Below are 21,427 nucleotides of genomic sequence, written 5' to 3'. Positions count from 1 at the left end.
TGAGTTGTTTTTAGGTCATGAGACCATGGCAAGGGAAGGTGTATCTGCTCTGGGCGGCCCCAGGCTCTGGATTCTTGTGCACCTCTCCACTCATCAGACTTACTGGTTCTTTCAACACGTACAGGCCGTGCCACGTACCAGACTGGAAACACAGCAGTGACCAACCCAGAAGGTCCTTAACCCTTCATTGCCTATGGGGGAAGTGAATGAAGCTAAAGCCAGTACATATAATATTAACCTCAAAATATCCAGCTTCTTGGGGCGCCTGGGGGGCTCAGTCAGTGAAGCGGCTGCCTTCCGCTCAGGTCATGATCTCAGGATTCTGGGATCCAGCCCCACATCGGGCTCCCTGCTCAGCCGGGAGTCGGCTGGCCCCTCCCCAGTCATGCCCGCGCTCTCTCTCACTCAAATAAAATCTGAAAACAAAAGAAAAGATCTAGCCCACTCTGCCAGAAGAGAAAAATGAGCTTCCTGGGCGCCGGGACAGGCGCAGCGCAGGCTGCGGGGTTCCCATCAGAGGAACCAGGGTAGACGACTGGAGGGATTTGGACTCGTCAGGGGTGGCTGGACTTGCTGGGGGAGAGATGCGCACGAGTATGAAAACACTGTGGCAAAAAGGCCAACCGCAGAGGCGGGACGGGGGGAGCCCAGCGCAGCGCCTCTACCTTCGCCTCCCCCAACTCAGCTCCTTGAGCCGGAACGCTTGCGGTGTGGGTGCCCGCTTCTGGTGAGAGGCTGGCAAGAAGGGACCACTTCCGGCGAGCAGGGAGGCGGGGAACGGGAAAGAGAAGGGCTGTTTCCGGCGCGGCGGTTCCGGCCAGGCCCGGCCCGGCAATTTTAGGAGATGGTTCTGGTGCCCACGAAGGGAGAGGCTTCTCGGAGCCCTCGGGCCGCGTTCCCGTCGCCTCCGCTCCCCGGCGGTCGCCGCTCTCAGTGCTCCGCGCCGCCGGCCTCTCGTCCGGCGCGCCCGCCCAGTGCCCTCAAGCTCCCTAAACAGCTCGGCCCTTGACGTCAGTGTGTGTCCCCCGCGCCCCTCTGCCCCTCCCTGGAGGCCCTGGGACGCCCTGTGTGGACTGGGAGGGATTCCCTCGCTTCCTTGCAGGGACTGACTGGCCGAAAGCCCAGCCAGTGACCGCCCAGATCTGTTCGGGGGATGGAGCGGTGGCCCGGGCTGGGACTGACCAGGTAGGGTCTCCCGGGAAGGCAGACGGGCCGGCCGAGCTCCGGGGCAGCGATGTCTCCTCCTCACTGACTAGCAGCGAACTGTTCTGGACAGGCTCACCCAGACTGACCCGCCCAGGACGAAGCAATTTTGGGGGCCCCAACCAGGGTGAAGGGTCTGAACTGACTGGCCCCTCCAGGCTGACCAGGCCAGCCCACTTCACCGACCTCGTGTCCCCACCCCCCGTGCAGCCATGGAGAAGATGTCCCGAGTGACCACGGCCCTGGGTGGCAGCGCGCTGACGGGCCGCACTATGCACTGCCACCTGGATGCACCAGCCAATGCCATCAGCGTGTGCCGTGATGCGGCTCAGGTGGTCGTGGCAGGCCGCAGCATCTTCAAGATCTATGCCATTGAAGACGAGCAGTTTGTGGAGAAGCTGAACCTCCGTGTGGGCCGCAAGCCCTCACTCAACCTGAGCTGCGCGGATGTAGTCTGGCACCAGATGGACGAGAACCTGCTGGCCACGGCGGCCACCAATGGCGTGGTGGTCACGTGGAACCTGGGCCGGCCATCCCGCAACAAGCAGGACCAGCTGTTCACGGAGCACAAGCGCACAGTGAACAAAGTCTGCTTCCACCCCACTGAGGCCCATGTGCTGCTCAGTGGTTCCCAGGACGGCTTCATGAAGTGCTTTGACCTCCGCAGGAAGGACTCTGTCAGCACCTTCTCTGGTGAGAGGCGGGTTGGGCAGGTGGAGAAGTGCGTCGTGTGCATCAGAGATCTTCAGATATGCTCCCAGAGAGCACTAGAAGAGTGGGTGAGGGTCAGCACGGGAGGGGCACGATATGGGACCAGGGAGAGGGCAGAGCCTGAGCAGACTACAGCCAACCTGAGCTGCTGAGCAGAGGGTTTGTTTTGCTGCCCAGAGCTCCAGACCACTTCACAGCAGGAAGCCCACCGGGACCTCCAGGGTCCTCAGCTCAGGTTTGGAGAGGAGGTGGGGTATGCTGCCTGGCACCCTTTCCCAGCAGGCCCAGCTCCTTGGCAGCTGGCCTTGAGCCAGCTATTCCTTGTGCACCTTGAAGAGACCAAACAAAGCACGGGGCAGAAGCCTCAGTTGCCTCAGAGAATTGGAGGCCTCTTAAGACAGACCCTGAACTACCTGTGCTGTGGAAAAGCTAGAGTCCTTGAAGGCTCTTGGGTGGTGGTCCACGGAGGTGGACATAGACCTTTAAGGTCTCCAGTCCCGTGTGGCTGGCCCAGCTGTTCCAGCTCAAGGTGAAGGGATGGAGTAGAAGTTAGGGCACCCTCATCCAGGCCTCCTTAGGCCTCCCTCAGGGGAGTGCGTACAGGTAGCACAGTGAGGCTTCTCTTTGCTCACTGCTCTGATAGCCGGTCCTGAAGCTGGGCCACTGCTCTGTGCAAGGACTGATGTCAAAAGCACAATCCAGGGGAGGGTCGAGGTCCAGGTTTTGGGTTCAAAAACTACACGGTGCCTGGTATCCTGCTTCCCGGCCTAATCTACCCTGTCTTCTCTGTGAAGCCTCTCCTCGCCACCCACCACCCCAGGGCAGGCTTAGCAGTGTCTACCCCACCTTCTAGGCCTCCCCACCTTGGCCGCAGGCAGGCATGTGACCGCAGTCCACAGTTTGTCCAAGGGTTCCACCATTGGCTGCTCTCCCAGAGCCCCTTCACCTTCGCCCCCCATTGACATCCTGCCCACAGGCCAGTCGGAGAGCGTGCGGGACGTCCAGTTCAGCATCCGGGACTACTTCACTTTCGCATCCACCTTTGAGAATGGCAACGTGCAGCTCTGGGACATCCGGAGGCCTGACCGCTGTGAGAGAATGTTCACCGCCCACAACGGGCCTGTCTTCTGCTGCGACTGGCACCCTGAGGACAGGTGTGGGGTGGCATGGCGTGGGGGCACGGGCGGCAGGGTGGGACAGGTGGGCTCCTGGAGGGGCTGCCTCCAGGCCTGTGAGGCAGAGAGTGGGGAGCCATCCCATCCCTGGAGAGGACACTGAGGGCTTCGTGGATCTATTGTAGGGGCTGGCTGGCCACGGGTGGGCGTGACAAGATGGTGAAGGTCTGGGACATGACCACGCACCGTGCCAAGGAAGTACACTGTGTGCAAACCATCGCCTCAGTAGCCCGCGTCAAGTGGCGGCCTGAGTGCCGCCACCACCTGGCCACCTGCTCCATGATGGTGGACCATAACATCTATGTGTGGGACGTGCGCCGGCCTTTTGTGCCAGCTGCCATGTTCGAGGAGCACCGTGACGTCACAACGGGCATTGCCTGGCGCCACCCACACGACCCCTCCTTCCTGCTCTCGGGCTCTAAGGACAGTACACTGTGCCAGCACCTGTTCCGTGATGCCAGCCAGCCTGTTGAGCGCGCTAACCCCGAGGGCCTCTGCTATGGCCTCTTTGGGGACCTGGCCTTCGCCGCTAAGGAGAGCCTAGTGGCCACCGAGTCTGGGCGCAAGCCTTATGCCGGTGACCGGCGCCACCCCATCTTCTTCAAGCGCAAGCTGGACCCTGCCGAACCTTTTGTGGGCCTCGCGTCCAGTGCCCTCAGCGTCTTTGAGATAGAGCCTGGTAGTGGCAGCATGAGCTGGTTCGTGGACACCGCTGAGCGTTATGCCCTGGCTGGTCGGCCTCTGGCTGAGCTCTGTGACCACAATGCGAAAGTGGCTCGGGAGCTTGGCCGCAACCAGGTAGGTGGGGTGGCCCAGGGACCATGACCTTGGGGGCTCCCCCAACTGCTCTACCCAGACCCTGCCCTGGGTTCAGTGCTGAGCTCTGGCGGCTGCCACCACCAGCCACCATCCTGGTACCTGAGGGTACCCAGTACCATCACTGGGGTGCAGGCTTGAAGCCCCCTCTTGTGGCTCATTTTTGCTTTTGGATTTCCCGAGGTGTTTGACTCACAGAGGCCCACATAGCTTTTCATTGTCTTCCTGGGACCACAGGCTCATTTCCATGTTGGCTGCCTCCAATTTCTGCTTCTTCCTATCCCCTTGTAGGGCAGACTTAAGATTTTTGTCTTTGCCATAGACTTCAGTTTCCCCAGCTGTGGTGGACCAGGATATTGGGTGCCTGGGGCAGCTGAACATTTGAGAGTCTGTGCTTCCATCCAGGAGTGGGGGAGGGGGGTGCATGGCATGCCAGGAACCCAGGCCCCTTTTGAGTGCCTGGCGCCCGTCCCTAGGTAGCACAGACCTGGACCATGCTGCGGATCATCTACTGTAGCCCTGGCCTGGCGTCTGCCACCAGCCTCAACCACAGCGTGGGCAAGGGCAGCTCTTGTGGCTTGCCACTCATGAACAGGTAGACATCTGGGGGTGGCTCTCCTCAGAGGGTGGGGCTGTTGGAACCCATCTACCCATTGGCCTTCCCTGCCCCCAGTTTCAACCTGAAGGATATGGCCCCAGGGTTGGGCAGTGAGACCAGGCTGGACCGTAGCAAGGGTGACACACGGAGCGACACGGTGCTGCTTGACTCCTCAGCCACACTCATCACCAATGAGGGTAGGCTGGGGGTGGCGCACAGAGCATTGATGGAGCGGGGCTAGGGCATCCCAGAATCAGCTTCTCTGGAACGTCCTCTACCTCTGTCATGGGCAGATAACGAAGAGACAGAGGGCAGTGACGTGCCTGCAGACTACCTGCTGGGCGACGTGGAGGGCGAGGAGGATGAGCTGTACTTGTTGGACCCGGAGCATGCACACCGTGAGTCGGGGCTGGGGGCGGGGCTGGCCGGTGGGGCCAGGGGCTCAGACCCTGTCTCTGCCTTGCAGCAGAGGACCCGGAGTACATGCTGCCCCAGGAAGCCTTCCCACTACGTCACGAGATTGTGGACACTCCGCCTGGCCCCGAGCACCTGCAGGACAAGGCCGACTCGCCCCACGTGAGCGGCAGCGAGGCTGACGTGGCTTCCCTGGCGCCCGTGGACTCCTCCTTCTCGCTCCTCTCCGTCTCACATGCTCTCCATGACACCCGGCTGCCCCCTGACTTCTTCAGCGCCCTGGTGTGTGACATGCTGCGCTTCTATGCCGAGCAGGGTGACGTGCAGATGGCTGTGTCTGTGCTCATCGTGCTGGGCGAGCGCGTGCGCAAGGACATCGACGAGCAGACGCAGGTGGGTGACTGGGACGGGGGAGGGCCTCCCTGCCCACCCCCAGCGCCCCCCCAGGGTGCCCACCTCCAGACCTCTGCCTCCCTCCCCTCCCCACCAGGAGCACTGGTACACGTCCTACATCGACCTGCTGCAGCGTTTCTGTCTCTGGAACGTGTCCAACCAGGTGGTGAAGCTCAGCACCAGCCGCGCCATCAGCTGCCTCAACCAGGCGTCCACCACTCTGCACGTCAACTGCAGCCACTGCAAGCGGCCCATGAGCAGCCGCGGCTGGGTCTGTGACCGGTGCCACCGCTGCGCCAGCATGTGCGCCGTGTGCCACCACGTGGTTAAGGGTCTGTTCGTGTGGTGCCAGGGCTGCAGCCACGGCGGCCACCTGCAGCACATCATGAAGTGGCTGGAGGGCAGCTCCCACTGCCCCGCGGGCTGCGGCCACCTGTGCGAGTACTCCTGACCCGCCCGCGCTGGGCTCGGGGCGGGAAGGGCTGGGCGTGGCAAGCCAATAAAGGAAGCAGGAGGCGCAGTCTGAGGCTGCCTATCCCCCGCCGCTCGCGCCGCCGATGGCCCACGCCCCGCGCCTGGCGACTCCGGTGGGTGGGTGGCAGCGTCGCCATGGGAACTGGCAGCGGCCGCTAACCCCTCTCCCGCGGCCTTCGCACCGCCTTCCGAAAAAACCCTCCCTTCCGGGGCGGGACAAAGGAACTGCTTCCGGGGCGGGGCTGGCGCCTTTGCCGCGACGATGGAATTCCCGGCATGCCTCGCGGCGGCGGGCTCATGGCACCGGGGGCGCGGCTGCGGTTCCTGTTGGCGGTGTGGACGCTGGCTGTTCTGGCCCGGTGCAGCGCCGGGGAGGCGGGCGATGGAGGGTGGTGAGCGGCGCCGGCGGCCGGGGCGGGCCGGGGCGGACCGGGGCGCGGCAGGCCGCTGACCCGCTGTGCCCGCAGGCAGCGGCGCGGGCCCGGGGCGCCGGCGGCCCTGGCGGAGGAGCAGCGCTGCGCGGTGGAGCGTCGGGCGGACCTCAGCTACTCCGAGTTCGTGCAGCAGTACGTGCGTCCCCTCGCACTGGCCACCCGTCCCACACCTCAGTGCGTGTCCCCCGGAGCGCTGCTGTCCCCACTCCCTTCTTTGCCTACCCATCCGCTCGGGCTCCCCTAGTCCACCCCCACGCCCTCCTTTGAGCTAACGCGGACGGGCGAGGCTGAGACCTGGCCGTGACTCTGCCTTTCCAGCTACGCCTTTTCCAGACCCGTCATCCTGCAGGGGCTCACAGACAACTCGGTGAGTGCTGGCGCCCCTCCTGGCCACTTGTCACCCGTGCTGGGTCTGGCCCTTGAGTGTCTTCCCCACCTCCTCAGAGGTTCCGGGCTTTGTGCTCCCGAGAAAGGCTACTGGACTCCTTTGGGGACAACGTGGTACGACTGAGCACTGCCAATACCTACTCCTACCGGAAAGGTGAGCTGCCCCACCCTGCGGCCTAGCCTGCTTGTCAGCATCTTGCAGGTAGCTTCAGCCAGTCCTGATCAGCTTCTTTCCTGCAGTGGACCTGCCCTTTCAGGAGTATGTGGAGCATTTGCTGTATCCCCAGGACCCTACCTCCCTGGGCAACGGTGAGTCTGATTTGGTTGGCCATGGGCTGGGATGGGGGCACCCAGGTACCAAGATCTCTGTGCCTCGGTGTTCTTTGTTGGCAGACACCTTGTATTTCTTTGGGGACAACAATTTCAGCGAATGGGCATCGCTCTTTCAACACTACTCCCCACCACCATTTAGTCTGCTGGGTACTACTACTGCTTACAGCTTTGGAATTGCAGGTGGGTACCCTGCAAAGGGGATTTGGAAGGGAAGAGGACACTGTAAGTTAGGTTGCCTCAGCAGCTGCTCATAAATGACCCCACAGGAGCTGGTTCTGGGGTGCCCTTCCACTGGCATGGGCCCGGGTTCTCAGAGGTGATCTACGGCCGCAAGGTCAGCACAGGATGGGGGCGAGGGCTGGGGCTTGGGGCTTACTGACTGCAACAGAGTGACGTTATTGCTCCCATCCTCAGCGCTGGTTCCTATACCCCCCTGAGAAGACACCAGAGTTCCATCCCAACAAAACCACGCTGGCCTGGCTTCAGGACGTGTACCCAACCCTGACATCATCTGCGAGGCCCTTGGAGTGCACCGTCCAGGCTGGTGAGGTCAGTAGGTGGCAGAAGGGGCCAGGCTGGACCAGACGCCATCAACTAATCCCTGTGCCCCACCCCCACCTCCCAGCAGGTGCTGTATTTCCCAGACCGGTGGTGGCATGCCACGCTCAACCTGGACACCAGTGTTTTCATCTCTACCTTCCTCAGCTAGCCAGAGTGGGCGGCTGGTGAGCCCAGCACACACCAGCGCACACTCCTAGAGTGCTCACAGATTTTATTACAGGACAGTGGTGGCAGCAGCCCACCCTCACCTGCTGTTTCTGGCCCAGATGGGGATGGAGGTGGGGCTCACAGTCCAGCAGCAGAACTGATGGGGGGGTTGGGGACACCAGGGCAGGGATCTAGGGACACCAACTATGTACAGGGACTGGAGCTACTGCTCCAAAGCCCTCCTGGGCCAGAGCATTAGGCAAGGCGGGCAGCCCTGGCCCTTGCCCGGCCTCAGTAGTCCTCCACCCAGCCGTTCTCGGAGATGAAAGCATCAATGACCTCTTTCATGGCCAGGTTGGGGATGAGCTGTTCCTGGGTCAGGGGGCTCCGGGTGACAGGGTCAAAGTGGCCCACGCGCTGCAGTGTGCAGTGACAACAGGGTCAGAAAGTGCTCAGTGGTTATGGGTCCTGCTCCCAACACTTTGTGAGCCCTCACCTGCAGATGCTCCTCAATGTCCTTTCGGTCATAGGTGATGCCGCTAGGTGTGATGCACGGTTCCCGCATGAGCTCAAAGCTGATCTTGCCACACAGGTAGTCCGGGATGTCTCGCTTCTGCAGCACATGGGGTGAGGTCAGGCACCAGGACAGGGACACTGCTCTAATTCCTGCTACCCAGAGGACAGACAACGTACCTTTCTCTTCTCGTCCACCTGGGAGAAAAGCTCATCCATGTCTGCTAAGTACTTGTCCTGCGAAGAACCAAGCAGCTACGCGTGGGCCAGATGTCCCAACCCCCTTCCCCTGGCACAGGCACCCTCCCGTCACAGGCACACAAACACGCACACATCCACACGTGGGCTGGGGCACCCTCACGTGCTTGGCCTCAATGCAGGCCTGCTGGGCCCGGATGTGGCCATCGTCCTCATCACCCTCATGGTTCCGCTGACATTCTTCTAGTTCCCTGGGGGTCGACCAGGAGCTAGTCAGAAATGGGTCTGGCCAGAAGAGATCACACTCCACCCCAACCTTGGGCTCATTCAGGTCTCGCTTCCCTCCATCTCCTGCTTGCCAGTGTTGGCCTTCAATAAACACTTGTGTTCTTGACTCAGAGTTAACCCCGGAGTGCTGACTTGGGGGGTGGGTGGGGCCCTGGAGCCTGCCACTACCACAGCCCACCTCTCCCGCTCGGCCACAATAAGCCGAGTGAGGTAGGAGTGCAGCTCATTCTCCTGGTGGATGCGCCGCTCCTCGATGCTGTTCCAGCGCTTTTTCTTAGCGATGCGCAGAGCACTAGGGATGTCATCCCCAAAGTTGAGCCGTTGCTCCTTGGCCAGGTTGTAGGCTGGGGGAATAGGGGCTTCAGGTCACCAGGCCAGTCCATCCACCCGATCCCAGGCACCCCTGTAACCTGACAACCTGTACGCCCACCTCGCTGGAGATTGGCAATGGCCTCATCATAGCTCTCCATCTCTAGCTGGCATTGCCCCAGGAAGAAGTGTGCCTTCACAGACTGCCCGTCCAGTTCCAAAGCCCGCCGGCAGTCTGCCAGAGCCTGCTCATGCTGCTGCATCTTCAGGTAGCACAATGCCCGGTTGGTGTAGTACACTGCCACCAGGGGATTCCGGGTCTGGGGACCAAGGCCAGGCCAGCCAGCATGAGGGAGTGAGCTCTGTGCCCCTTCTCCGTCCTAGGCCCTGTCCTAGGCCCAGTTTAGAGCCCACGGCTAGAATCAAGACACCAGAAACTTCTCAGCTTCAAAGCCCCCGCGTACTGAGGACTGGTGGAGGATATACTCCCGCTCCCGAGGCCTGCATGAACCCACCCCCTGTTGACTCCCAGCAGGTCTTGGAAACCTAAATTTCCAAGACCTGTGGAGATCCCCAGTTTTGGGCCTGGGGTTCTCAAGGCACAAGGATCCCTGGTCCTCGGTCTGGGGGCCTCAAACACCTTGAAGCTCCCACCCGCCACACTTCTCCAGCAGCCAGCAGTGGCTCGAGAGCCGCGGCCTTGACCCGACTGAAACAAGATCATCACTGAGCTCTCAAGGCCCAAACGCCCACGCGTACGAACCAAGAGCCTCCGAAGGTCCGGCGGGAATGGCCGGGCAGGGGCTCCGGGGAGGACGCGGGGCCTAAGCCCGGGCCCCGCCCCCTCCCCTGGCCCGGACGCCGGTCCCTTCCCCCGGCGCGGGCGCACTCACGATGGCGCGGCCGTAGCAGGCCGCCGCCTCCGGGTACTTGCGGCCCACGAAGAGCCGGTTGCCCTGCTCCTTGAGCTCCTGCGCGCTCGGGCTCTTTTCGGGGCTTCCGCCGCCGGCGCCCAGCCGCGCGCCGCCCTCCTTCTCCTCCTTGCCCTTCATGGTGCCGCGCGGCACAGCCTGGGCTTCGCTCCCAGGCTCCGCGTCTGGCCCGCCCTACGCCCGCAGCCCGAGCCCACAGCCCGAGCCCCCGATCCGCTCGGGCCCGGTCCAGCGATCCGCCACCGGAACTTCCGGCCGCGCGGGGCGGGGACAGCGGGGCGGGCGGACGCGCAGTGGGCGGGGACGCGCATGCGTTTGACGGGCCGCGGGGGAGGGGTGGGGAGAGGGTGGGGGAAGGGGGCGGAGCCCGTTGGGAGCATGCGCTCGAGGCAAAGCGACCCGCGACGTCGAAGTCCGGAGCAGCGCCAGGACCGCGGCCCGGCAGCTCTCCGCTCCACCCCGCCGAGGCCCCGCCCTGCGCGCGAACATGGCGGCTGCACGCGGGCTGCGGGCCTGTGAGGCCTGGAGTCGCCGGGCCGCAGTCCTGGCCGCAACGGGGAGCTGCTGTGGGCGCGCGCGGACCGCCAGGGGCGGCTGGAAGCCTTGGACCGATGATAGGGCGGGGGGGGCGGTCAGTAGGGCGGACGACCCCCGTTGTCCGAGTCTCCGTCACCGCCCTTCCCCAGGCACCGAGAGGAGTGACCGCGGCCATCGAGGGCCGAGCGGAGAAGCACGTGACACGAAACGGGCTGGAGCGGCCGCGGGCGTGGAAGCTGGTGGTGAGGGCTTCCCACGTGCGGGGCGGGGCCTGGCGGCGTGGGCGGGGCCTCCTCGTGGTGCGCGTCCGCTTGGTGAGGTCCACCACCCGTGACCCCCGAACCCACCCCGGCCCGGATTAGCCGGGAGAGCTGGGCGCCCCGCGGGGTCGCGGGCTAGTGGGCCGGATCTGGCCGGTTAGTGTCCTTGCCTGTGAAATGGGCCCATGGCCATGTCCATGACGCTGGGGGTCCCTGGGAAGGGCAGCCCTACGCCGAGCTTGTCCAGACCCTGGTAGGGCACGAGTCCTGGCTGCAGAGGCTCCGGAGGCGGCAGCCTTCGTGTCCCACCGCGCAAGTGGCCGCAGTACACCCTCAGCAGAGGTGAGGCAAGGGTGCAGTATGCAGAGCTGTACGGGAGGATCGAGTGGCCAATGTCCCTGGGCCCCAGCCTCCCTCTGCCCCTCCCTAGGCAGTCCCTCAGGGCTGTGGATCCCTCACCATGTGGAGACAGCAGTACGGACATGGCCTATGGGGCAGAAGCTGTGCCCTGACCTGCTGCCCGGCCTTGGTCCCAGCCGGCCATTCCTGAGGACACCACTGCAAGCCAAGAAATGCAGAACGCAGGCTGCCTGAACTTGGCTGTGGCCCAGGGCCTGCTCACCTGCCCACAACCTCAGGCCACAGGTTTCTCTGGAGGGCGGGCTGTCCAAGCAAGAGGCTGGCTGCTGTAGGATGTCAGTAAATGCTTGCTGAACTCACACTTGACTGTGAGGACCCCAGCTTCTCCCCCCACTCATCTTTCTCACACACACACACACACACACACACACACACACACACCCACACACACCCATCTCGTACCAGTGCAGAGGAGAAGGGGGAAGCTCAGGCTGTCCACATGTCCGCAGTCTGTTCAGTGAGTGGGAGGGGGGCCGGCCAGCCCCCAGAGCCCCGGTACAGCCACCTGCTGCAGTGTAAAATATTTATTCATTCTCCAAAAAGGCTCAGACCGCAAATCGTGGGGGAGAGGCCAGGGCAGGGTCTCCTCTGGGGCCACACCTGGGGACCTCCCCTGCCTGGCTAGGCAGTCCTACCTCCCCATGCCTGGGAGGGGGCGGCCAGGGCTGATGTAAGGCTTGGCCTGGACTCAGTGAGTTACAGGGGCTGCCTAGCCCCCACAGAGGAGAAGCAGTCTTGAGATGTACATTCACAGAGGGTGGACATGCAGACTCGCCTGGTGGCCAGCCCACATACACCTGTGCCCTGGCCCGTGTGGCCCTGGGAAGCCCATCAGGGTGGTGGAGGGATGTGGGCGCCCAGCAGGTCGTAGGCGAAGATGTTCCAGAAGATGGCAAAAAGCAGGAAAGTGCCATAGGCGAGCAGCACCACCCACCAGCCACACTGGTCCTGCAGGCGTTCCTCATAGCTGCGCAGGATGGTCAGACCCATGCTGACCCCTACCACTGCACCTGCCAGGTGTGCCATGAAACTGGGCTGGGGGCCTGAGGCAGGCAGTGGTGGGGAAAAGCGGAGCCACACGGCCCGGCCCACCTCGGAACTCACTGCAGAGAAAGGTGGCAGGTGGGAGGCACCCTGGCCTTAGGCTAAGGCCCCCCAGCCCCCTGACCCCCTACTTACTGCACACCAAGGCCAGCACCATCCTCAGCAGCTTGTAGGGACACCTCATCCCAGCCCAGTTCTGATGGGGCGTGAGACAGAGGCTGTGAGGCAGGCCTTGTGGGCCCCTCCCCACACCCGCCCCGCAGTCTGCCCTATTACCATGACGACGTTGGCCAGGTGTGCCGAGCACAGGGCGTAGACCCCACCAGAGCCCCCCACCACAGGGGCCCGCATGTCGGTAATGGAGACAGTCAGGGAGCCTGTGTGAGCAAAAGGAGAGCCATGAGGGTGAGGCTCACCAGCATGATGGCCAGGGGGCACGTGCCTGCCTCACCTGCCAGCACACCGGCCAGGTAGAGCAGGCTGATGCGGAGCAGACCATGCACCATCTCCAGGGGCACCCCAATCATCAGCTGCAGGAGCGCGTTGAACCCTAGTTGCTCCAGGCTAGCCATGTGGGTGTAAACAGATGTAAGGTCAGGTGTCAGGCCACCAGTCCCTGACTCGAGGGACTGAGTCCTGACTCCATCAGAGGGATGCCGGCGGTGGGCCCCCACTCACCCAACATGCATGAACATATAGGTGAGGAAGCGCCAGGCTCGAGCGCGGTGGCCAGGGTGGTACACGAGGGGGCTCTTCATGTACTCAGGATGGTAGGTCTGCAGCACCCACTTGTTGAGACGAGCCCCGTAGCACAGGAACACGATGATCTGGGAGGGAGAGGCGTTAGGGCCAGGCAGGGCCAGGCCTGTGGGCGGCTCCTGGGTGGCAGACAAGTGGGCACACCTGGGCAAGGGTGACTGAGGCCATAAACACAGGGGGTGGGCAGCTGCGGTGTCTGTAAAAGTACCAGTGGCGGTCCACCTCTCGAGGCAGGATCTCGTAGGCAACGTAGCGCACAAACCGCTTGTAGACACCCAGGCCTGGCTCATCCAGCAGCCCGTCCCGGGGCAGTGCTCTCTGTCCATTGGCGATGGCCCGCTTAAAGCTGCTTGAGCGTTTACTGCTGATCTGGAGGGGGGCGGCCCTAAGCACGGGCCACCATACTCCCCGCCCCACCCCCCCGAGCCACCCTGTCCCCTTGGCCCACCCAGCTCCTGGTAGAGTCTGAGTCCCTGCCCCAAGTCCACACTCCTCCCTGGTGGGAAGGGCAGGGAGTGGGGGCTGCCTGCCCACCCCACTCTGGCCAGGCACTGTGCCTGCCAAGGCCTAGGCCCCTACCCCTGCTGTCTGCCCATTATGGCACTGACCAGGTCCACCAGCTCCTGGTAGCAGACCTGGCCCCGCTCGTTGCTCTGGGCCAAGGCCACCAGCATGTCCAGCTTGGCCGGGTCCAGGGGCAGCTCATGGCTGTGCACCAGGCCGGTGAAGGTGTCCGCACCGATGAAACCTGTGTGCTCAGGGTCCAGCTGCTGGGGTGGGGGGGGCCATCGGCCAAGGCTTGAGAGTGGGTCAGGCTTCCAGGCCATAGGGCTGGGCCAGGCCAGCTGGGAGAGGCAGGCTCCAAGCACCCTGGGGCCAGACCTCTGCACCCACACGGTCCCAGGAGCTGCCAGGGCACCAGTGCCTGGGTCCCAGGGCTCTAGCTCTTAGGGGGCTCCCCACCTCATTTATGCCCTGCCCATCCTCCTAGAAGGGTAGGGCCAAGGTCTGAGGACAATCTCCCTCCCTTCTATACCTCCCCAGGGACCCTGATCCGGCTCGCCCTCTCCTGGAGTGTCTCAGGCAGGGGCCAAGGTCGTGGGAGGGGGCTTGAGAGTAGGCGCCGAGCGGCGGGACTGGACCGCGGCTCTCTGGGAGCTCCGTCGCCTCGGCCCAGTCCAGCGGCGGAGGGCTGCGGCGGGGGCTGTGCGGGCGCCATCCACCCACCCACCCACCCACGCCACGCACCTGCTCCTGGATAAGCTGCAGCAGCGAGCTCCTGTCCATAGAGCCAGGCGGGGCCGGGGGCCGGGGTCGGCGGCCGCGGCCGGAAGGGGCTGCTCTGCGGACGACTCCGCTCCGCCCCGGCCCGCCCGCTCCGCCGCTCCGTTTGGCGCCGCGTCGCGGAGCCGGAGCCGCCCGCCCGTGCGCGCACGCTGCCGCCGCCGGCCCCGCCACGCGCGGTCAGGACACGCGCGCGCCCCGCATGCGGACGCGCCCCAGGAAGGAACGGCCCCGACCGGAGCTTGGGTCTCGCCGCCCGCCTCACCGCCTTCCCGTTCCGGGCTGGGGCTGTTCGTCAAGCGTGGACAGCGGCTGGGAAACTGAGTCACGGCGCAGCACCCCACCTCCCTCCCTCGGGAGCCCCTCTGCTTGGGACTTGAGCGCTGAGGCCACCTCCTCACTGCCTGTGATTATCAGGCCAGAGTTCCCTGAAGGTGCCAGCTGGCCTGCCAGACATGCTTGTTTGCTGGCGGCAAGGCACCAGGGCCCCACCATGTGGGCACCAAACCGACAAGGCGACTAGCAGGGGTCCGTGGGGTAGGCTTGGTGCAGCCGTCCCCGCTCAGTGCGCAGGCACCAATCCACAGCACCCACCTGAGACTGGAGACCCCTGACCGCTCCTGCAGGCTCAATGCTGGACAGTGAGACCTCCAGTTCCGGGAGTTCATGGGGAGCCTAGGCAGACCCCTGGGCGATGGTGCAGAGACCCCAACACACAGGGCTGCAGCTGGGATAGGAAAGGGTCCCTGCTTCCTGGGGAGGGCAAGCAGACCCCTCCAGGGATGGAGGTGACAAGAGACCATGGGGATGTGTCATCACAGCAAGCTCCTCAAGGGTCACTCAAAATCCTGATGCCAGTCAACACTGGGGCCGCTGGGCCTCAGGAGGAACCACTGGCCAGAAGGAGCGTCCAGCCCCACCCTAAAGCGGGTGAGCAGCACACCCACGGGACCAGGCCAGCAGGGCTGGGAGGCTGGTGCAAGGACAACTTCAGGGTCAACACCAGACCTTGTGTGTCAGGCTGGAGCGTCCCTGTGGAGCAGGAAGCTCCCCCAACCTCCCACAAATAGCCCCTCAGAGCTTGGGGAAGGCTGCCTCGCAGAGAAGGGCCGATGGCAGGCAGGGAGCGCCCAGCCACACCGCAGGCTCTCCGCTCCAGGCCCCAAAACACACACTGAGTAGATGCCCAGGCCCCACACTGGGCACCCTCCTCAGTCCAAGACGAGGCCTCTGGTCAGGGTGTGAGAAAACGTGGCAGATTTCTCAGGCCAGACCAACCCTGCACACCAGAAGCTGGGCATCTGGGCACACCCCAGTCCCACGCCAGAGTCCCAGACCCTCAGCACACCTCAGCCAGGCTACTGGGATGCTGAGCTTTGCGGGGCGGGGCAGGGCAGCCATCAAAAGGGTCTCGCATATCAGAACCCCTCAGGCCGATATGGACCTGGATGGATGCAGAGGCTCCTGGAGAGCAGCGGGGCCCCGAGGGAGACTGCAGAATGGGGACCCAGGCCTGGACGGGAGGTGTGGGGCTCAGGAGTGAGGTTTCCAGCCCATGCTGAGACAAAAGACGTGTTTTAGTGGATTCAAGAAATGTCATCTTCAGAAAGCAGGATCCCAGGTGCAAAAGACACAAGTGAAGTTTAATCAGGAGACCCTACCTCATGTCTTCTGGGAGGGGTGAAGTGCTGGGCCCATCTCCAAACCAGGGAGGAGAGGGAGGCCGTATTAACCATGTCCTTCCCCCACCCCCACCTTTGACCCCCTTCATGCCTACTGGCTGCCTGGGACCAGAAAGGAATGGAGCCCTGAGAATACTTGGGTCTGGGTCACTGGCTTCCTCATCCATGATGCCCAGTCCCTCCAACACATGACACCCAAAGTGGGTGATGCTTGGCATCTGCACCTAGGTAGGGACACAGGCTACCGGGAACTGGAGGCTGGCCCTTGGGGCTCAGGCAGGGAGATGGGCCAGGTGTCCCCGACAGAAGGCAGGCCCCTTGAGCAGGTGACCTCCACACCAGCACCATGGGGGCCCCTGAGGCCTCATCGGCTCTTCAGCAGGGCCCGGAAGAGTGAGAGGCTGAGGATGGCGGTGACAGCAACTCCAACAACCCCCAGCGTCACTCGTAGCCAGAAGGAGGTGGTGGGCAGCTCGCCAGGGGCCAGGTGTCTGCAGGACAGAGAGGTTGGCTGGGGGCAGATGCCGCTGCCCAAGCCCCCACCCCACCTTCTGGGGCTGCGCTCTGCCCGCATGGGGCCACCAGCGGGACTTGGGCCCACGCTACAGCTGCCCTGCTCTCCGGGCAACGGGGATGACTGCTTCCCTAGACGGGGCCTGGCCTCCCACCGCAGGGCTGTGTGCGGGTACCCACGGGCAAGCGGCCATGGCGGCGAGCCGGGTGAACACAGCAGTGCTGAGCCTGGCCGGGCCAACACACGAGAAGGGGGCAGGGGCAGGCAGCCGGTGTCTGCGGCAGAACTCCGTGGGCGACAGCCCAGGTGGCGAGATGCCTTCGGGCAGGTCTGCCTTGGAGGAGACAAAGAGGCAGGGGGTCTGCCCGTCCATGTAGTGGCGCTGCAGAGAGGGGGGCTGCATGAGGGTGCCGTCCTGGGTGGCCGAGGCGCGCGGACTGCCCCAGAGGGACCCGGGGTGGGGGTGCGGGGTGCCTTGCCTTGTAGACGTCAGCGCACAGCGCAAAGGACCCGGGGTCGCTGCCATCGAACATCAAGCAGGCCACGTCACAGGTGGCATCGGGCGCCGTGGCCAGCAGGCTGTCTGCACTCGCCTCGCACAGCTAGACAAAGAGCGGCCTCAGGGAGGGGTGCAGGGTCAGCCCTGTGGGCCACATTGAGACAGCCCCGCCCAGTGCAGACCCAGGATGTACCCGGGGACCCCAGCACTCACTATCAGGTACTTCTCCTGCCCGTTGACCTGCACCGTGTTGATGGCATAGACGGCATGCTCCTCGGCAAACTCCCCGGCATCCTGGTGCAGAGCGGGGAGATGCCTGAAGCTTGCTGGCCCAGACGCTGTCCAGAGCCGCCCCCGCCTCCCCAGGCCCATGCAGATGCTCACCCCCAGGCCGCGGCCGAGAAAGGCCTGCAGGAAGGAAGACTTGCCCACTCCGCAGGCTCCCACCACCTTGCACAGGAGAACGTTCCTCTGCGTCTGCCCCTTCTCCTGGTCCAGCCTCTTCTCACGAGTGACTGGGGATGGACAGCCGGGGTGAGTGTGACCAAGGGGGCTGCCAGGGAGGAGCTGGGCTCAGGGCAGGGGCAGGCACCCACCTGTGATGGCGTGGGCTTGGGAGTCCTGCTCGCAGAGGGTCGGGTACCCCAAGTAACCAAGGTGCTCAAGACAGCGCCGGACGTCCAAATAGGTCACCAGGCTGGGGGTGGAAGGGATGGGGTCACGGCCGAGCAACCAGCACAGCCAGTGTTCCCGCAGGCAGGGGCTGAACTCACGTCCACTGGCAGAGGTACCCATGCAGAGACAGCCGGCCAGCCTTGGTGCACACCTCGAGAGGCAGCTGGGGGCCCCAGGGGGCAGTGGGGAACACGCTGAAGAAGCTCTCCAGCTCTGCAGGCGAGAGGCAGCCATCACGGTCCTGGGAGCAGAGGCGCCGCAGTGACATGTACCTGGAGGCTGGTGGGATCGGGGGTGGTGCAGGGTGGAGATCATGACTCCCTTACCTGGTCATGCTTCTCAAACACTCTCTGCACAAACTGGTAGCCAAAGTGGTTGAGCTCGGTGCTGCAGCCTGGGGGCACGTAGAGCCTGTGGGGAATGCGGGGGCTGTCTGGTTCCCAGGGGAGCCCCTTGCCCACCAGGCTCCCCACACCACCCGTGTCTTGGTCTCGGCACAGGGAGGCTCCTGTGCTGCCCCCTCAGCTGAGCACCATGGCAGGAGAGCAGACAGGAATACATCTGGGGCAGGGGGCCATCTGCTTCGTCCTATCCTGACCACCCACAGCGAGACCACTCCTAGAAAGGCCGTCGAGGCCCAATCCCAAGGGCCCCCACTGCAGGTGGAAGAGCCTCCAGGCACCCGCCTGACACTGAGAAGGGAGGCTGAGCCCCATCCACCACTCACGGTGGGTCAAGGTAGTCAGGGGTCAACTCCAGTGTGTCTCCGTAGCCGAAGCGTCGCAGGATGGTCCACGTGGTCTCGTGGCGGCCACGTTGGATAAACAGTGTGTTCAAGAAAAGAAAGCCTGTTCCCAAAGAGACAGAAAAGCAGGTAGCACCGAGCACAGCCTGGCCCCCTTCCTGCTCCCAGGGCACGGCAGGGCAACAGGACTCACCGTCCAGGGTCAGCCGGTCATCCCGCACACCTCCTGCCACATTCTTGCACACCACCATCTTCACATCCTCCAGGGCCTGAGGGGCCAGTGGGTGCCCAAAGCAGGATTTCTGCCCCCGAGGGAAAGTCGCCATCAGCCAGCCAGCCGCCTCAGTGACTGCTCAGCGTCACTAAGGGTACCTGAGGCTGTGCCCTCGAAGCACGGGCAGCACCAGCAGAGGGGACCGCACCTGGAAAGCGTTGAGCTCCTCGTCACTGAGCGCCTGGTCTAGATCCTGGTCTGAGAGCCTGAAGATGCGCGTGAGGGCCTGGGCACACGCGGGCCTCAGCTGCAGGGACAGCCAGCTCAGCACGCACCCCATGCCACCGCTCCCGCCGGCCTGGCCGCCTCCCCGGTGCCTGCCGCCCACCTGCTTGGCCTCGGGGTCGTAGAGCGGGGCCGTGGGGTGCAGCACTGCTTTCTGCGCGTAGTAGAACAGCTCCGAGATGTTCCTCAGGTTCTTGGCAGAGCACTGGTGGCCGCAGGAACAGACTCAGACACGTGACCGGTACCACAAAACTCAAAGGGGCCCCCCAGAAGAAGCAGGCATGGGGTGTCTTCCAGGAGACCTGGGGAGGTCCGCAAGCCCACAGCTGAGGCCAGCGGCACACGGGCACCTGCCCACGCACCTCCACGCACGTCTCGATCTCAGGGAACTGGCTCATGATGGGCAGCACAGCCTCCATTGAGCTCCCGGGCCGCAGGTCCGACTTGTTGCCCACCAGGATGATGGGGACTCTGGGGGAGAGGCCTATGGTCACCATGGATGGGGAGCTGGCGGGGCCCACCCACCTGGGCCCTGCCCATTACCTGGGGCCCCTCTCAGTCTCCCCATTCACCAGTGGGATCCACTTGGTTCGTATCTGAAAAGCAAGGGCTAGCTGTGAGAACAGAGGCCTGCTTGTCTTCACGGCTCCCTCCTGGAACTCGTGCCTAGACGCAGGGAGGTCAAGGCCCACTGAGGAACAAAGTCCTAGGCACTGGGAATGTGGCCACTTGGAGAGAACAGTCAGCAGGTGGGACCTCATCTGATCCTAGCAGTTCCCAAACACCCCCAAGGGGCCCGGACTCAGAAGCCCAAGGCAGCCCCTTCCACAGACCTGAGTGGTTCAGACTTCTAACCACCCACGTGCTTTGTGGGAAGGCAAGACCACAGGAGCTCCCTGGGGAAGCTGTGGGGTTCCTGCCTACAGGCCCCCAGTGCCCAGAGCCTCAGTCAGCTGGGTGTCCATCTGGAGTCTGTTCAGAGCACAACACGGAGCTGGGTGCCAGCAACAAGGACCTGGGGTGCAGAAGGAGCTCTCGCCCTCACCTTCTCAATGGTGGCTTCCTCAGACACGTCGTACACCATACACACCACGTTTGCCTATGGGAAAGGGGGTGAGGCACGACATGACCACAGGCTTCCTGCTCCACGCCGCCCTTGATGGGGCCAGACACCTTGGAACCCCACCCCTCTTGAGCACCTCTCCAGCCAATGTGCCCCAGCCACCATTAGCTGCTCCAACCTGACAAGCCCTCCCCTGTCCGGTTCCACTGGAGCTGCCAGGCCTGAGCATGGCAGCTCTGATGGGTCCCCTGGAAGGCTCAGGACAAACAGCGCCACCCCTAGAACTTGGCACCCTGGCCCCAGCCCTGCATTCCTGTGTCATTTCAGGCAGAGTAAGTGACAGGGACACCACAAGGGATGATGGTGACAAGAAGGCTGGGTAGCTGTGGCCTTTACCCTGGCCCAGCGATGCCCCAGGACACAGCAGAGGCTCCCCCGGGGAGCTCGATGCAGGCACAGGTCTTCCTGATAACAGAGAAGCACGGCACCCGCTACGATCCAGAGGCTCAGAGCACTGCACTGGACTACGGGATGGCGGTACACATAGCCAGAGCACAGAACTGAGTAAGCAGTCACTTTGGAGAACATCAGAGGCTGTTGCCCAGGATCCAGCAGAAAGACAAACAATGGGTGCACAGAGCCATGGAGCTGACCGGCCGTGTGGGAAGCAAGGTCCCTCTCCTCCCCAGCTCCCTGCAGGGTGAGCCCAGGAAACCTGACAAGTGGCAGCGCTGAGGAGTCACGGCAGGATTAGTGAGGCCTCACACACCCTGAGCACCTTAACCTAATCCCTGGGAGGCGGCAGCCGGGGTCTCAGCCCTCAGAACACAGTGTACCTTGTGAATCTCGTCCTGGAGCTCCTCGGCCGTCTGCTCGGCTTCTGCAGAGAGACCCTGACTGTGGAACCTGCCCGAATGCCTACCCCCATCCCCTGGGGGGAAGCACGAGCGGCCCGCTCTACCTGAGTAGTCCACGATGTGGGTGGGCACCTTCTCCGGGGTGACGTCTGCGGGAATGGTGATCTCCTCGGCGCGGGGAGGGACCTGCAGGGAACGCGGCGTGAGGGCGGCCGGGGGCCGAGCACTGAGGGCCAAGCACCGAGGGCTGCGGCCGCGCTCGCCTCTTACCTCCACGGGGAACTCCTCGCCCACGAGCGACAGGATCAGCGACGTCTTTCCCACCTGGGCTGCGCGGGGCGGCGCGGTCAGCGCATGGCCACGATCACCGCGCCCCCTCCCCACTCCAGCCCGACCCTGGCCCCGACCCGGCTCCCCAGCCCGTCGCCTACCCTCGCCCAGGAGCAAGATGCGCACGTCCCGCTTCATGGCGGCTACGCGGACCCCGGCCCGGCCCCGGCCCCCGGCCCCCGGCCCCGACCAGCGTTCTCCCACTCGCCCACACTTCCGGCCCCCACCCGCACTTCCGGCCCTCGCTCGCGGAGCCACACTAACGAGCCGGGCGGGCCAGAGCGTCCCGGCTGTGCAGCGGCGCCACTGCGCGGGCACACTGGGCATCGCAGGCCCCGCCCAGACCCAGGCCGAGCAGGGTCCTCCGCAGGGA

The 21,427-nt window shown here is 64.0% G+C and overlaps 5 protein-coding genes across 23 annotated transcripts; 2 read left to right on the top strand and 3 right to left on the bottom strand.

Moving 5' to 3' along the window:
- The first annotated feature begins 92 nt into the window (after positions 1-92).
- Positions 93-5,859, top strand: WDR24 (WD repeat domain 24). 3 transcript variants are annotated; one of them, XM_027610708.2, is made up of 9 exons: positions 93-1,010; positions 1,414-1,896; positions 2,891-3,068; positions 3,215-3,887; positions 4,382-4,500; positions 4,579-4,700; positions 4,797-4,901; positions 4,970-5,310; positions 5,408-5,859. In XM_027610708.2, the coding sequence occupies exons 2-9, from the start codon at positions 1,416-1,418 to the stop codon at positions 5,759-5,761; spliced, it is 2,373 nt and encodes a 790-aa protein (XP_027466509.1). In that variant the 5' UTR covers positions 93-1,010; positions 1,414-1,415; the 3' UTR covers positions 5,762-5,859. The 3 variants fall into 3 exon arrangements, with proteins under 3 accessions (XP_027466509.1, XP_027466510.1, XP_027466508.1); XM_027610709.2 differs by having other exon boundaries at positions 93-1,896; positions 4,973-5,310; XM_027610707.2 differs by having other exon boundaries at positions 93-1,896.
- A 185-nt stretch (positions 5,860-6,044) lies between these two features.
- Positions 6,045-8,376, top strand: JMJD8 (jumonji domain containing 8). Of its 5 annotated transcripts, none has more exons than XM_027610725.2 (10): positions 6,045-6,176; positions 6,252-6,350; positions 6,537-6,585; positions 6,663-6,759; positions 6,846-6,914; positions 6,999-7,118; positions 7,205-7,272; positions 7,353-7,487; positions 7,567-7,663; positions 8,239-8,376. In XM_027610725.2, exons 1-9 carry the CDS (start codon positions 6,061-6,063, stop codon positions 7,645-7,647), a joined length of 834 nt encoding a protein of 277 aa, XP_027466526.1. In that variant the 5' UTR covers positions 6,045-6,060; the 3' UTR covers positions 7,648-7,663; positions 8,239-8,376. The 5 variants fall into 5 exon arrangements, with proteins under 5 accessions (XP_027466526.1, XP_027466525.1, XP_027466523.1 ...); XM_027610724.2 differs by having other exon boundaries at positions 7,564-7,663; XM_027610722.2 differs by having other exon boundaries at positions 6,252-6,392.
- Positions 7,694-10,150, bottom strand: STUB1 (STIP1 homology and U-box containing protein 1). Its single transcript, XM_027610720.2, has 7 exons — positions 9,848-10,150; positions 9,076-9,274; positions 8,824-8,989; positions 8,521-8,608; positions 8,340-8,396; positions 8,143-8,259; positions 7,694-8,063 (listed from the first exon to the last, which is right to left on the bottom strand). The coding sequence occupies exons 1-7, from the start codon at positions 10,004-10,006 to the stop codon at positions 7,938-7,940; spliced, it is 912 nt and encodes a 303-aa protein (XP_027466521.1). The 5' UTR covers positions 10,007-10,150; the 3' UTR covers positions 7,694-7,937.
- Positions 10,151-11,247: 1,097 nt separating this feature from the next.
- On the bottom strand, positions 11,248-14,283 carry RHBDL1 (rhomboid like 1). Of its 9 annotated transcripts, none has more exons than XM_035722109.1 (9): positions 13,515-14,115; positions 13,051-13,275; positions 12,826-12,974; positions 12,599-12,711; positions 12,424-12,524; positions 12,283-12,343; positions 11,879-12,070; positions 11,506-11,611; positions 11,248-11,369 (listed from the first exon to the last, which is right to left on the bottom strand). In XM_035722109.1, the coding sequence occupies exons 1-9, from the start codon at positions 13,731-13,733 to the stop codon at positions 11,318-11,320; spliced, it is 1,218 nt and encodes a 405-aa protein (XP_035578002.1). In that variant the 5' UTR covers positions 13,734-14,115; the 3' UTR covers positions 11,248-11,317. The 9 variants fall into 9 exon arrangements, with proteins under 9 accessions (XP_035578002.1, XP_035578005.1, XP_027466517.1 ...); XM_027610716.1 differs by adding an exon at positions 14,155-14,283 and having other exon boundaries at positions 11,328-11,369; positions 11,506-12,206; positions 13,515-13,676; XM_027610712.1 differs by adding an exon at positions 14,155-14,283 and having other exon boundaries at positions 11,328-11,369; positions 11,506-12,070; positions 13,515-13,676.
- A 1,524-nt stretch (positions 14,284-15,807) lies between these two features.
- RHOT2 (ras homolog family member T2) lies at positions 15,808-21,303 on the bottom strand. Of its 5 annotated transcripts, none has more exons than XM_027611795.2 (19): positions 21,156-21,303; positions 20,995-21,053; positions 20,829-20,910; positions 20,704-20,747; positions 19,850-19,903; positions 19,348-19,400; positions 19,167-19,275; positions 18,908-19,009; positions 18,728-18,826; positions 18,499-18,607; positions 18,288-18,408; positions 17,887-17,971; positions 17,659-17,801; positions 17,482-17,582; positions 17,270-17,400; positions 17,099-17,179; positions 16,866-16,988; positions 16,566-16,768; positions 15,808-16,363 (listed from the first exon to the last, which is right to left on the bottom strand). In XM_027611795.2, exons 1-19 carry the CDS (start codon positions 21,190-21,192, stop codon positions 16,237-16,239), a joined length of 1,863 nt encoding a protein of 620 aa, XP_027467596.1. In that variant the 5' UTR covers positions 21,193-21,303; the 3' UTR covers positions 15,808-16,236. The 5 variants fall into 5 exon arrangements, with proteins under 5 accessions (XP_027467596.1, XP_027467598.1, XP_027467597.2 ...); XM_027611797.2 differs by having other exon boundaries at positions 20,995-21,048; positions 21,156-21,256; XM_027611796.2 differs by lacking the exon at positions 16,566-16,768.
- Positions 21,304-21,427: the final 124 nt, after the last annotated feature.

This window comes from Zalophus californianus, chromosome 10 (assembly GCF_009762305.2).
Source record: "Zalophus californianus isolate mZalCal1 chromosome 10, mZalCal1.pri.v2, whole genome shotgun sequence".
Classification (NCBI taxonomy): Eukaryota; Metazoa; Chordata; class Mammalia; order Carnivora; family Otariidae; genus Zalophus; species Zalophus californianus.
This window is presented reverse-complemented; position numbering and strand designations above follow the sequence as displayed.